This window comes from Xyrauchen texanus, chromosome 26 (genome assembly GCF_025860055.1).
Source record: "Xyrauchen texanus isolate HMW12.3.18 chromosome 26, RBS_HiC_50CHRs, whole genome shotgun sequence".
Taxonomy (NCBI): Eukaryota; Metazoa; Chordata; class Actinopteri; order Cypriniformes; family Catostomidae; genus Xyrauchen; species Xyrauchen texanus.
In genome coordinates, this window is record NC_068301.1 from 6129684 (window position 1) to 6145068 (window position 15385).

The following is a 15385-nucleotide window of genomic DNA, read 5'->3' on the forward strand; positions in this document are numbered from 1 at the left end:
TAGAGCACAAGTAATATAGACTACTTTTATGGTGTCTTTTGAGATTTACTGTTGTCTACAAACTGTCAATGAATGGAAAAGAACTGTGAAGTTTCACATCAGGCTGAGAAAATTTGGGTTGATCTATTCTGGGTTCAATACAAGTTAAGCTCAATTGTGATTTACCACAAAACGTAATTTTCACTTTCCCCTCCCTCTTAAAAAAAAATAAAAAATCTGGGTTACAGATAGTGAGGCACTTACAATGGACGTGAATGTCAATTATATATACACCCAGAATATTCCTTTAAACAGATAATGTAAGTTACTATCAATGCTAGAATTAATGGATTACACCATTAATATAACTGAAACATGAAGCAGTAAAATAAAAGGGGAACTCTACCGTATATCTCTCGATGATGCAGCTGTTCATGTTTGCAATTTGCCAGTCTTATCTCCAGATGGATACGGTAATGTTCAGGTACTGAAGCTGTTAAATTCCCCTAAACGGACCTCTCGTGCCTGTTCTGACATGATGTTGGAAACCTTTCAAATATATAAAATGAAGACTCCCCATCTCATAAATATATTTTGATAGTGTCATATTGTGAAAATGTGACAATTTAGTAAGACATTCATCCAACATTTCTCAAAGACTAAACGATGACCTTCATGTAAAAAAGTAGCTTAAATGTTAACTGTCAACTACTTTTTTACTTTTTTTTTCTTTACAATACAAGTTAAGCTTAATCAGCAGCATTTGTGACACAATGCTGATTTCCACAATCATTTATTTAGACTTAAAGAAGCTAAAAATCTGTGTTCCAGTGAGGCACCTACAATGGAAGTGAATAGGGGCCGATCCATAAACGTTAAAATAGTCACTGTTTCAAGAGTATAGCCATGTAAGCTGTACACACTAAAAAGTCCATAATAATGACATTTAAACAGCATTATACCTTAAATAAAATACAACTTGTGACTGAAGAATTTAGTGCTTTTATCAAATTAAAAGTTTAAAATGTTTTGGGTTTTAAACCCTCCAAAAATTGGCCCCATTCACTTCCATTGTAAGTGCCTCACTGTAACCTTGATGTTTGCTTTTTTTTTTTTTTTTTTAAGACGGGACAAGTCGAAATACATTTTTGTGGAAATAACATTGTGCCACAAATGCTGTCGATTGAGCTTAATTTGTATTGAATATTGCTTAATTTCTTAGTATGCATCATTTGTTTCAAAAGCAACAAACAAAGACATCATATGCATATTCATCTTTTTATGGTGTGGTGGTGGTGTAGTGGTCTAAACCACATAACTGGTAAACTGTAAATCAGTAGGTCACTGGTTCGATCCCCACAGCCACCACCATTGTGTCTTTGAGCACAGGGGTGAAAATTTCATCAAAATGTTGGGGGGGACAATAAACATAACAATTCTCAAGAGCAATTTTTGAAGGGTACACCAAGGGGTTTTTTGTTGTTGCCCCGTTTGCATTTGTATTATTTTATTTCTTAAACATTTATTTTAAGAATATATCATTATATTATTTACAATACACATATTTTAATGATATTTTAGGGGGGGGGACAACCCTCAGATGGGGGGGTCCTGACCCACACGACTTAGCTAGACAAACTCCAGGTTGCTCCGGGGGGATTGTCCCTGTAATAAGGGCTCTGTAAGTCGCTTTGGATAAAAGTGTCTGCCAAATGCATAAATGTAAATGTAAATAACTGCAATGGAAAATGCTTCTTTTATAGACTTTTTTATCCCTCGTTTAAACGTATTAGGCCCGTTTGCTCAAGAGAGTGTATTTCTTTATCAGATTCATATCGTGTGACCATTTCAATCAGATCTTCAGATATTTCACAAACAAGTTTACAAACCTTTTCCTGCTCCATGATGCTTTTTGGCTAGTTTACAAACATGTGTGCTTTAAAATGAATGTGATTCATACAGTAGGTGAAGACAGCTCTGAATGAGGGAAAGGTTCATTGGAGGTCTTGTAGAGTCCACTAGAGGGTGAAAGATACTTTGGGAAGTATTCACCTTGTCCATTTGACCAATGCTCTGAACCCACTTATGAGCTATTCAGATAAAGGAATATTCCGGGTCCAATACAAGTTAAGCTCAATCTACAGCTTTTGTAGCATAATGCTAATTACCACAAAAAAGTATTTCGACTCATCCCTCCTTTTCTTTAAAAAAAAAATAATAAATTGAGGTTATAGTGCTGCGATGGACTGGCGACCTGTCCAGGGTGTCCCCCGCCTTTCGCCCAATGTTAGCTGGGATAGGCTCCAGCCCCCCGCGACCCTGTACACAGGATAAGCGGTTGACGATGGATGGATGGATGGGATGGTTATAGTGAGGCACGTATAATGTAAGAGAATGGGGACAAATTTTTGGAGGGTTTTAAAGGCAGAAATGTGAAGCTTATTATTTTATAAAAGCACTTTTAGGGTTTGTTGAGATCGTCATGGCAACAAAGTTGTAAAATTGGCTATAACTTCACACAGAAAAGGTTAGTAAGTGATTTTATCACACTAAAATCATGTTTATATGCATATTGTTTATGTCTTGTGGCGAAACTTTTGAAACAGTGATTATTTTAACGTTTATGGATTGGTGCCCATTCACTTCCATTATAAGTTCCTCACTGTAACCAAGATTTTTGCTTTTTTTTTTAAGAAAAGTAGGGGCAAGTCAAAATACGTTTTTGTGGTAATCAATATTATGCCACAAATGCTGTCGAGTGATCTTAACTTGTATCGAACCCGGAATATTCCTTTAAGACCTCTTTCATTCATTTGAAATCATTGAGAAAAAGACAATGAAGAATTTCATCTTCACAATGCAATTTCAGGTTCGACATTTCTATGTTCCTGGGATTCTCCATTTTCCAATGCATATGATTTTATTTACATTTTAACCCTGTTTTGAAGCTGCGAAGTCCATGTTTCAGATGATTTTCCCTTTAAGTGTAATGGTTAAGGATTTGGGCTTCTAACTCATGTTGCAAGCTCAGCCCTGTCACTGTGCAACTTGAGTAAAAGCAATACATTTAATATAGATATAATACAGTTGCAAATATATTCATCATTAAGGGTGCTACGTGCATACATATCGCATGATCGTGCATGATCGTTTGATCAAAAATGCATTCTTCAGAGGAATATCTCAAACTCAGGATAAAATATTAGCGTATAGCAGTGTACAGCGGCTGAATTATTTTTAAACGACAATTTACAGCCTGTTGCTTAGCAACTGGAAAACCTGCCCTTCATACCTACCATGTTTGGCAAGTTTTCACTGGAAGGACTAAATTAATTAATTTAGAGTAATGATAAGCTTTGCACAAGTCCCAAGGCATCTACTGGAGCAATCAATAACTGTAATTGACCAAAACCCCATTATCTTTCTGAATAACATTATCTGCTTTGCACACAAGGGTCTGGAGGTGAACGTGGCTTATAATAGTTAATTGAAAGTGTGTCCAGACTATTATAGTGAAAGAAACATCTTTAGCACTATTTGGACAGGATTAGTTTACAAATGGCCTCTGTCATTTCATGCACTGATTTGAACAAGTGCAGTGGCGTAGTGGGCTAGAGCACATAACTGGTAATCAGAAGGTTGCTGGTTCAATCCCCACAGCCACCACCATTGTGTCCTTGAGCAAGGCACTCAACTCCAGGTTGCTCCGGGGGGATTGTCCTGTAATAAGTGCACTGTAAGTCGCTTTGGATAAAAGAGTCTGCCAAATGCATAAATGAAAACAAGGTTTGGATCTCTGTATTTCTTACTAAGGTAGGAGATTATTATCTGGATGTGGGCATTACAGAATGTCGTGCTGTGGATGCGTGCATCATAAAAACAACTGAATGATAAAAGATGTCTATATAGGATTAATGACCTGATTAAAACATTAAGCATATAATTAAAGGAATATTCCAGGTTCAATACAAGTTCAGCTCAATCAACAGCATTTATGGCATAATGTTGATTACCACATTAATTTATTTTTGTTAGAAAAACAAAAACAAAATCTGGGTTACAGTGAGACACTCACAATGGAAGCGAATGGGGTCAATCTGTAAATGGTTAAATACTTACTGTTTTAAAAGTATATCAACAAGATGTAAGCAATACATGATTTTAATGTGATAAAATTGCTTACTAAACTTTTCTGTGTAAAGTTATATCCAATTTTACAACTTCATTGACATGACAATGTAGTCAACAAACCCTAAAACCCTAAAATGACTGTAAAAACGATGATTTAAACAACTCAAATAATACAAGAGTTTTTTACAAGTGCTTTTATAAAGTAATTAGCTTCACAATTCTGCCTCTAAACCTACAAAAAATTGGCCCCATTCACTCCCATTGTAAGTGCCTCACTGTCACCTAAATTTGTCTTTTTTTTTAAGGAACAGGAGGTACGAGTCGAAATTATTTTTGTGGTATTCAACATTATGCAATAAATGTGTCGACTTGTACTGAACCCAAACTATTCCTTTAAGGGAAGTAATTAATTAATGAGAAAATAATACCTGGTGGTTCTACTTCGGTGGCGACTGAGCATTGCACAGTATTCGGGACTCTTCTTATATATTCGTTTTCTTTAAAAATTATTCTCACAAATTTCTCACAAAAGGAAAAACACAGATGAGCCTGCAAAACCAAGTTTCCTGACCTTCTCACAGAAAACTAGTCCTGAACTAATAGAGCGTTTGTTTACCAACCCAATACATGAAAACGGTTTAATAGCCAACTATAGGTTTTGACTCCAATTGAATAAGAATACAGAAATAGTATACATGAAAAACTAAATTCAAATACGTTTTTCATTAGTTGTATTTACATCCCCTAACCCCCCATTAATCGATGTTTTGAGCATTTCGGTAGATTGCAATATGAAAGGAGAGAAAGTAGAGAAGATGACAACAGCAGTGGTACACTGGACAATCGTTTTTCTTTATTTTTTGTTTCAGTTCATAATATCTGTTTGTTGGGGTTTTTCTTTTTTCATTTCAACTTAAAATTTTGACACACTTATAAAAGACAGCATCTGCATAGAGTTCTCATCTTAAAGATCCATGGAGAAAAGAGGGTAGAGAGATCGTGAGAGAAGGGTGGAAGATAGCAAAGGGTTTAGGAGAGGAGAGGAATACTGGTACGCCACACTAACCAAACAGAACAGCAAACAGTATTACAAGAGAGAGGGGAGAGAGGGACAGTTAGGTTGTTTCTTTGTATCTTTTTCCTTTTTTGTTGTTGGTTTTTTTACAATACAGTACACACATACACACACAGAAAATAAAAGACAGAGGTTGCAATTCCAGTCAAAGTTGCAGAAATCGATTTGGTTCCTTCCTTCCCATCCTTGGTGCCCATCGCATTGTGGATTCTGCCCTGATTGCACTTTCAACTTAGATCCTAGTGGGGCAAGAAGACGTTTGGCGACACACAAAGCAACGGTTGGAACCACGGTAAGTGGCTGCAGTTTCCCACAAGTCAGCGTCCATCAAGTGCTTTCATATGCATGTGTGAGAAAGCCCTTTTCTTTGTATTGCACAGATGAATGTTGTTCTGCTTGATTTATTGAGCATTTTTCATTGCTGTCCTAGTCTATCTTCACGTTCCAAGTCGTTGAGACCGAACGACATTCTTTGTATACGACCAGAGCTCTTGTAATCATCTCCTGCCAAAGATAATACACTTAACTACATCAAAGCTTACGAGGTTGTCATGCTACTATCGATGCACTCAAGGTTTCTCTAACAGGTATCTACATCACTAACCTACACCGATTGGAAAAGTGTCCTAAAATACACCACGCAATGGGCCTTAGTCGGAAAACACCAGCAGATTTCCAGATGTAAAACAACTCTTACCTTTTCATACAAATAGATTTCTGAACGACGAACAAGGCCCACTGTACATAAGTCGGTATACATTTGACAATACTAATGTGGGTGACCTCTGCAACGGCTTTAAAGGCAAGAAAAAATAAGTGGTCAAGGTGCCTGGAAGCTACGGATGGCGACGTGTGCGTTTGACCCGTAGACCTATCAGGCGTACATGGAGGGAAGCACTTTTGCTCAGAGTTGAACCGTTAACGGCTCACTGAGTTAACACACTATTTTGTATTGAATCTGATGGTAAAGCGTTTTTCCACTTTTCTCCGTAAACGAGCATCCTTGACATCATCGAAAAGGAAAGATGCGGCTTTAAGATGAGCGAACGGTCAATAGTAGAGCTGACCATGGCAAAGAAAAAACAAACCAATCAACCTCGCAACTTTGACCGGAACTATTTTAGTAGTTTTATACATGGACATGCAAGTCATTTTTTCCCCTCTTTGAAATATTTACAATAATTACAAGACAAAGATTCAGTTCAGATTGACAAAATCGCGAGCATTCAATATTACTACTAATATAACACAACTTCTCGGGATTCGTTAAATCATCGTAGTTAGATTATTTGATAATGTTATAATTCAATTATGTCATCCTTATCCAATCAGCCAATGTTTACGGTGTCTTCCCTTGCTTATTTTAATAATGTATTCATCACATCATTACAGGTCATCCATTGTAACGACCATGCTGATGATCATTTTGCTGAAATCACAGTTTGAGCACCATCTCTACAAACCGTTTCCTCATCCTAGATCTAACACTAAAACAAGAATACTGGTATAAAGATCAATGGGACTATACATCAAAGGAATGACACAAAAGGGCATGAAATTAAGGAGGATTGTGGCTGGGGCTGTTGAGAAAATCACTATCGCAGGGTGATCATTTTTATTCACTGTGGACGAAGAAGAAGAAGAAGAAGAAGAAATGTGTTTGTCATAACGTAAATGTCTTTGAGAGCTGTCTGTCGGGTGCGATATTTTGCCAAGTAAAAATTGGTTGCATCACGCGAGCGAGTGATCTAGAACGCTCTCGTCATAATCAACGGGCTGTTATGTCGCATACTTGCAGCGTGGACATCTTCGTTGATTATAACTGAAATGTTCGCGTTTTGTCGCGTCACTTCGCTCACGTGCAGCGTAGAATACGTGTAAGGGATTTTTCTTTACCCGCAATATTGAGGCACTCAACAACCCCACCCAAAAAGACTATAATGCAGTTAAGCTCTAAAAGATACATAGTTTTTTTCTTATATATAATTCGTTTGTAATTATCACTCATTTACAAAATGCCTTCTCAATGTGCTGTGTTATGCCAGTGCTGTCTGGTCATATCAGTGTTCGTGTGACGGTGAAAAAATGAAAATAAGACAACTGAGAAAACTTTCATCCAGATCTGTGCCCATGTTATTATACAATTTTTATTTCATTAATTTTTTTTACCAGAGCTGACCTAATGTCTACGTCTAATGTATTGCCAGCACAGAGGAAGCAATGCAAGTGAGTTCAACAGGTGTAAATGGCAATATAACAGCATCATTTGGGGGTGTGGGAGGGGAGGGGCAGCATACACACAAAATTGGAACATTGTTGGGAGATATTAGTTTTGTACGTAGCTGTTTTTTGAGAAAGTGCTTTAAAACGATCAAGCTTGTGTAGTAGACATTACACATATATTCTTCCAAATGGATAAAAAAGAACAAACTCAAAACCTTAATAATGACAATGCAGTAGATCTGAAAACATAATAATGCATAAGTAAGATTGTTTACAAGATTTATGGGCGGGAAGGACTATACAACACAATTGACTGTAACATTGTGCTCTGTACTCGCATAACGCTTTGGCTTTTTAGTTTTATTACTTTTCTTAACATTTGAATGAAGTCGGCACAAAACTGGAACGCTATAGCTGCATACCATAGACCTGCGGACCAGAGAAAGCCCTTGCGCCGGACACGGTGATCCGGTGCGACCAAGGGCTCCAACAGCAAACGAGCACACACACAACCACACACACACACACACAAATGCTCATGCTCACATATACAGCAACATATACGTAAAAAAGGAAAGTTGCGGAAGGGACAGGGCACGCATACATGGCCTTTGAGTTGCACAATTCGACACTGCAGCACACGACTCACGATAAAGAATAGTATCTTTACAAAATAATTCACATATCATCACCAGTTAAGCACAACAATCAAGATGGGAAAACATCCGGAAACGAAGATGATACGCAAAAAATGGTTTTACCCAGAGTGTTTCCAGAGAGGGGGAGGGGGCAGGGGGGGTGGATTCAAAGTTTTACACCATGGACGTTGTAAGGAACAAAACACCTGGCAACAAACAGAGATTTTGTATTCGTGTACACATCCACCGGGAACACATTCATAGGGACTACAGTAAAACTCCAGCATTGTTAGGGTAATGATAAAATAGGCAGCAGAACTATTAAATAAATGCAACCCCACCCCCATCCAGCCAACCCTTAGTGATCAGTAATATCAGTCGTAAATAAAAAAAACAAACATTATAACGAAACAAAGAACAGTACAACCCAAAAAATGTGGCGGCATAAGACATTGTTTTCTTTGATTGTAAAGTGCACACATGATCGAGAGCCATGCAAACTAACAAAGCGAAAGTTGCATGCGTTAACAAATAAGGGCCTTCCAGCAATATCTTCTACTAAAAACAACACCGACATACATATTTACCTCATTTTACCATACATGTAAGTGATTTGACACTAAATACACAGAAGTTTCAAAGAAAACATGCTGGACGTTACTGGAATGATTAAAGCAAAATAGTCCCGGCCCGCTGCCTCAGGCTTTGTAAAAAGTGTACAGTATTTACCCCCAATTAATTCTTGTTCCCTACTACTTTGCTTTGGGTAGGTAAAGGGGTGGTGGGGCGGGGGGGCTCCTGTTATATATTCGGTGCTAAGTAGTACGTTTTTTAAAAAAGGAGTGCACTTTCAGAGTTGGTACAGTTGTATGTGTTTTTTAACGTAATGAGAATGAGGACAAGGGCTAAGTGTATATTCTCGCAAAGTCTGAGAGTAATCTGAATCAAGTGAACAGGGATTCTGAACGTGTGTAAACGGAAACGAAAAGCAGAGCTAAAGTTTGGTTTAGGATTTTTAGCCCTTGAATTGAAATCAAAGCGGTACATAATTACCCCAGCTGGCACTTTCTGTCCAACAAACTCATAAGAAAAAAATCTGTTGACTAATACAGCTGTTTGATTTGTATTTCAACTAAATCTTTGGACAAAAGCACGGCAAAAATCGAAGCTTCTTATTCTAGGCTAGTGTTATATCCCAGACAAGATGTTGCCTCCCTTTAACGGATCTGCTAGGATGGGCGTTCAGAGCTAAATTTGAGTTTGAATTGGTTTTATGTAATCTAGAATTTGTCTCCATATTTAGTCACAGCATAACACGTGTTTTTGATCAGTTCTTGTTGAACATAACCATAGATAAACCCTACTATACACACGTTTCTTCAACTGGACTGAAGACGTGCCCACTGAACAATATTTAGTCAGATTCCTCATCAGGGTCGGTATTGACCCAGTCTAGTGTTTCAGATATGTAGTATTAAACAAAGGGACCTTAGAGAGTCTATCTTGTCCCTAATTGCAAAATGTATCATTTTATGAGCCTTTCTCCATCAAGCAAGATCTCAGATGTAGTCAAATGGTCCTGTTCAAGCCTTTCCTTTATATTAAATATAAATAAATATGCAATTTATGAAACAAAGCAAATAAAAACGTTGTAATCAAATGATGAGCTGTAAACTAAGAAGATTATTTCAGCAGAACTAACCACCTTCCAAAATGTAATGTTTAGGCTAGGCATTGCTTCAAGTATTGACATTTCCTACTATATTTTTCAAAACGTTCCTTATTTTTTTTTTAAGTAAGAAATCGTGAGAACAGCGCAGACAAATAAATGTCGTCGCTGAACTGTCTCGTTCTTAATTCTTCCCTCACTATTAGTTCCTCTAGCGCAATTGTATTTAAAAAAGCAGGGGCAAAACACTATCAAAACTGCATAGTTTAACAGTTTGCACAATGCCATGCTATCCCCCCATTGTAACTTTTTAAATGCGTAAAAGTGTGGCGACATTTAAAGTGAGAAACGTCAGGTCCTTCGCTGCCTACTATCAGAAGTACAGCAAATGACGATAATGGCAAGGCCACAACAAAAAATATAATCATCTTTATGTACAAACTTGTTGACGTCACGCTCTTTCAATAATTAATTTATGTGCTTCTTAGTGTTCTCTGCTTGTTTATGGCTGCCCACAAAAAATGATTAGGACTATGAGGTTAATAGTGCTGTTACACTGTAGCACTCCAATGTCACTAGATGTTAACGATCTGTGATAAATCGGCCAACAACGTAATAATGAGAGATTTCATTTGAATATAAGCAACCACTTTAGGCCATTGAAATCTGACTAGTTCTACAATCTATAACTATCTAGGTACTGTAAGTATTCTTAATGCAAGTATGGTTTGCCAAACACCAAGTTATGCCGGAAGGTAAATAAATTTAGCAGATGCTGGCACTGTCTTGGAGGCCCCCCCAAAAATGAAAGCAAATTTTTTTTATAATAATAATAATAATAAAATAAAAATAATAACAAAAGTTGATTTTTATTCCTTTACAGGTAATAACCCATGTGCTGCTTTTATGTTCAATACATTTACATGTACAGTTTGTAAATATTATGTTTATTTGTACCCACTTTTGTATATATTTAAATCAGCTAGTGCGTAACATCTCCTTTGTTATTTATTTTTTGTTTGTTTTGAATATTCGATTTTTAACCCTACCCAATCTACGTTTTAAGACAGTTTCCTTATCTCATGTTTTAAGTGGATAAAACACTCAGCTTTCCAAGTGTTAATCTGTCTTCATGTCGATTAGAAGCCCAGGGTTCCTCCGATAGTGGATGCCAAAACCACTCCCAAAATTACACAGCAAATGATGATCATAATTTTCTTCTGCAGAGGGAGAAAGAAAGACAGACAGACAGATAGACAGAAAGATGGAAAGCATGAAGAAAACATTAGTAAACAACACGCTAACAGAACAATAGCCTTGTTTTTTGTTCATTTAGCTACTCAATTATAGGTTCTGGGCTATCTGGCTATTAAATCAAAGATCATTTTTCAGAGGAAAATGTTATTGCTCAAAGGTTTCTCTTTCATGGCCCAGGAGACTTAAAGAGGTTCTCGGTTCTCTTAATTATAAGTATCAACTTGATCTCTATAGTAAAAAGCCAACCAGAATTAACATTAAATTGGAATGACTGTTGATACTATTAAAAAGCTGTTGACTGGTCATGCCGCTTGATCATGCATGCAGGCATAAAACTGCATAAAAGGAAACATGCAGATTTGGGCGGCAATCTGTAAGTTGTAATGTATCCAACATTCATGATGTTTCAAGTTCCAATTAAACAATCCGGTTCAATCTAATAACTGACTTCCTGGATCTGTGTATTGCAATATTTGGTTTATGAAAGGACAAAGCTACAGTAGATTGCTGTAACAATTACCAAAACAAGCTGTAAATGTAAAGTTAATGTTGTAAGAAAATGGTGGGCCAATGTCCTTAATGAAATAAGCAATGGATTAATTATCTGGCATTGATTTTGTAATATTGTTTAACCTGTGGTTTATTAATGGGCAACCACACTAGATCTGCAGTTTGACTTAAGTCAATGGGAAAGCATAGAATTAGGTGGGACATCTCTGCAATGGCCATTTGCAAAAAGCAACAAACTGTCCTAGGGGTTCTGGGAGCTCACCAGCAAATGTTTGCTGGGTGTAGACAACATCTGTTCAAGAACCTTTGAGAGCCAACTACAAAATCTAGTTTTCCTTGGCAGGGTTTATGTCTGGTTCTCAATTGGTTTTGCTTCTATCAAGTGGCTACCCAACACAGAAACTAATTGGTAACCTGTATATACAGTATATATATATATATATTGTGCATCCTGAAAGTATTCACAGCGCTTCACTTTATGTTATGTTACAGCCTTATTCCAAAATGTATTAAATGAATTACTTTCCTCAAAATTCTACAAACAATACCCCATAATGACAACATGAAATAAGTTTGTTTTAAATCTTTGCAAATTTATAAAAAATAATCACATGTACATAAGTATTCGCAGCCTTTGCCATGACACTCAAAATTGAGCTCAGGTGCATCCTGTTTCCACTGATCATCCTTGAGATGTTTCTACAACTTGATTGGAGTCCACCTGTGGTAAATTCAGTTGATTGGACATGATTTGGAAAGGTACACGCCTGTCTATATAATGTCCCACAGTTAACAGTGCATGTCAGAGCACAAACCAAGCCATGAAGTCCAAGGAATTGTCTGTAGACCTCCGAGACAGGATTGTATCGAGGCACAGATCTGAGGAAGGGTACAGAAAAATTTCTGCAGCATTGAAGGTTCCAATGAGCAGCACAGTGGCCTCCATCATCCATAAATGGAAGAAGTTTGGAACCACCAGGACTCTTCCTAGAGCTGGCTGCCTGGCCAAACTGAGTGATTGGGGGAGAAGGGCTGAGTCAGGGAGGTGACCAAGAACCCGATGGTCACTCTGACTGAGCTCCAGTGTTTCTCTGTGGAGAGAGGGGAACCTTCCAGAAGAACAACCATCTCTGCAGCACTCCACCAATCAGGTCTGTTTAGCAGAGTGGCCAGACGGAAGCCTCTCATCAGTAAAAGGCACATGACAGCCTTCCTGGAGTTTGCCAAAAGGCACCTGAAGGACTCTCAGACCATAAGAAACAAAATTCTCTGGTCTGATGAAACAAAGATTGAACTCTTTGGCCTGAATGGCAAGCATCATGTCTGGAGGAAACCAGGCACCGCTAATCACCTGGCCAATACCATCCCTACAGTGAAGAATGGTGGTAACAGCATCATGCTGTGGGGATATTTTTCAGTGGCAGGAACTGGGAGACTAGTCAGGATCGAGGGAAAGATGACTGCAGCAATGTACAGAGCCATCCTTGATGAAAACCTGCTCCAGAGCGCTCTGGTCCTCAGACTGGGGCGAAGGTTCATCTTCCAACAGGACATCGACCCTAAGCAGACAGCCAAGATAACAAAGGAGTGGCTACGGGACATCTCAGCCAGAGCCCAGACGTGAACCCGATTGAACATCTCTGGAGAGATCTGAAGATGGCTGTGCACCGACGCTCCCCATCCAACCTGATGGAGCTTGAGAGGTCCTGCAAAGAAGAATGGGAGAAACTGCCCAAAAATAGGTGTGCCAAGCTTGTAGCATCATACACAAAAAGACTTGAGGCTGTAATTGGTGCCAAAGGTGCTTCAACAAAGAATAGAGCAAAGACTGTGAATACCTTTTTTTTTTTTTTTTTATACATTTGCAAAGATTTCAAAAACAAACTTCTTTCATGTTGTCATTATGGGGTATTGTTTGTAGAATTTTGAGGAGTGCTGTGAATACTTTCCGGATGCACTGTAAATACAGCTCTGGAAAAATTAGAGAACACTGCAAAATGATCAGTTTCTATGGATTTACTATTTATAGGTATGTGTTTGTGTAAAATTAATATTTTAGTTTTATTCTATAAAGTACTGACAACATTTCTCCCAAATTCAAAATAAAAACATTGTAATTTAGAGCATTTATTTGCAGAAAATGACAACTGGTCAAAATCACAAAAAAGATACAGTGTTTGCAGACCTCGAATAATGCAAATAAAACAAGAATATGTTTAAAAATGAATAAGAACTTGCTTTCTTTACATTATTTGATATATAATATATATATATATATATACTGAATATATACCGAGCATTGGTTTGTTCATCGTTTTCAAGGATGTGGGCACTTAATGCATCTGCTAATTTTGGCTAGGCTCTACCAAGAGATTTTGTGAGTTTGTGCCCAAATAGTGTAGTGTTTGATTGGAAGTATAGACTTCTGACGCCAACAACAAAAGGCAACAACAAATATTAAATGCACAATTATAGGTTTGGTTGCTTTTCATTATTCGCATTAAGCATTGATTTTCCTAGCTGTCTACTAACCTTTCAGAACCGACCTGTGGCTCAGGTTTGGGTTGCAACCCACCAGTTGAGAACCACTGGTTTAAGTCATAGTTAAACCGTGTTTAGGGATCATTTCAAAATGCTCCTCTTGTTTTTGTTAAACTTGGTATATGACAACTTATGACTGAGCTCTTGTACAGCATACCCTCTAGGTACTGAAAGCATGAATCATTATACATAAAGGGCATATAAAGACGTCAGTAGTAACAGCTGAGAGGAACAGCAATTTTCATGTCTTACCTTGCGTGCCTGACTCTGGTATTTGACAGCCTTCTTGGTGTCAGAAACTGCTCTCTCTACATAGTCCACAGAGTGTTCCACGTTATATTCAATTCTGTCAATCATCTCTCCCTGAAAATGACAAACACAGGTACATGAAACAAAAATGTTGAAACAACACACTTATATTTAATTAGTTATGATACTTTAATTAGTATCTGATTATGCTTTAAACTCTCCAATAAAACTGTAGTACTCTCAGCTGTTTAACACATTTTACCATGTTTACCGTGGTACCACATTTCCCCTCAAAATCAGTGCAGAAAAGGTGCAAAAGTCTACAGATTTCATCTGGGCCCACTCATCAATTTCAATCTTTGTGCTTGATGTACCCTAAGAGTTACTACTCTAGATAACCAAAAAGTGGCAGGTTCGAACCAACCATATTCTATCGTGCTTGCTCAAGGGCACATACACGAGGATCACCATTGAGCAAGGCATTTAACCCCAGGTCGCACCAGGGGAACTGTCCTTGTAACTTAAAATAATGCCATTCATAATGTCACGTAAACAGTTTCCAATGGCCTTGGTCATGCAGTAATGAAAAAAGATCATGTAAGCATCACTGTCCCCTATAGACTGAATCTAAATGGTTCAAGGCATGGCGGTCTTATTGGTACACCCTATACGAAGACGTCACTGACAGCTTATTTTAAAATGGGAATGTTACCTTGATGATATACGTAGCTGCAACATTTTTGTTTATAGCTGTTAAGATTGTTGTGGCAGTAAGTCGCAACATTGCCCGCCCACTTTTTCAGCCATCTTGGTTCTGGAAGTATGTTTCCCATTCATTTTGTTCACAGGGATTTCATAAAATAAACGAGTTCAAGAATTGAGGCCAAAAAGTATTTGAACATTGGACAAAAAGACAAATGAGTCTTTAATGTGGGAATGAACTACAATCCCATGAATTATGTAATATTTGGAAAAATATAAAACTGTTGAGAGCAAAATATTAAGATATAGAAATATATATGTAGTTTGAGAGTGTAGGGTGAACGAATCGATTGCATAATTCACAGTGCATCATGGGAGTGGGTGGTCGCTTCAGAGCTCTTTTGCCATGGT

General features: G+C 37.7%; 1 protein-coding gene across 1 annotated transcript in view; it reads right to left on the reverse strand.

The window, feature by feature from the left end:
* Positions 1–8387: 8387 nt before the first annotated feature.
* The window catches only part of LOC127619772 (syntaxin-1B), a 64175-nt gene continuing 57177 nt past the window's right edge, over positions 8388–15385 (reverse strand). Inside the window, exons 9-10 of the mRNA XM_052092756.1 lie at positions 14276–14386; positions 8388–10935 (exon numbers count right to left, since the gene is read on the reverse strand). Of these exons, the coding sequence (XP_051948716.1) occupies positions 10855–10935; positions 14276–14386 (192 nt within the window). The 3' untranslated portion in view covers positions 8388–10854. The remainder of the gene's footprint in view (positions 10936–14275; positions 14387–15385) is intronic.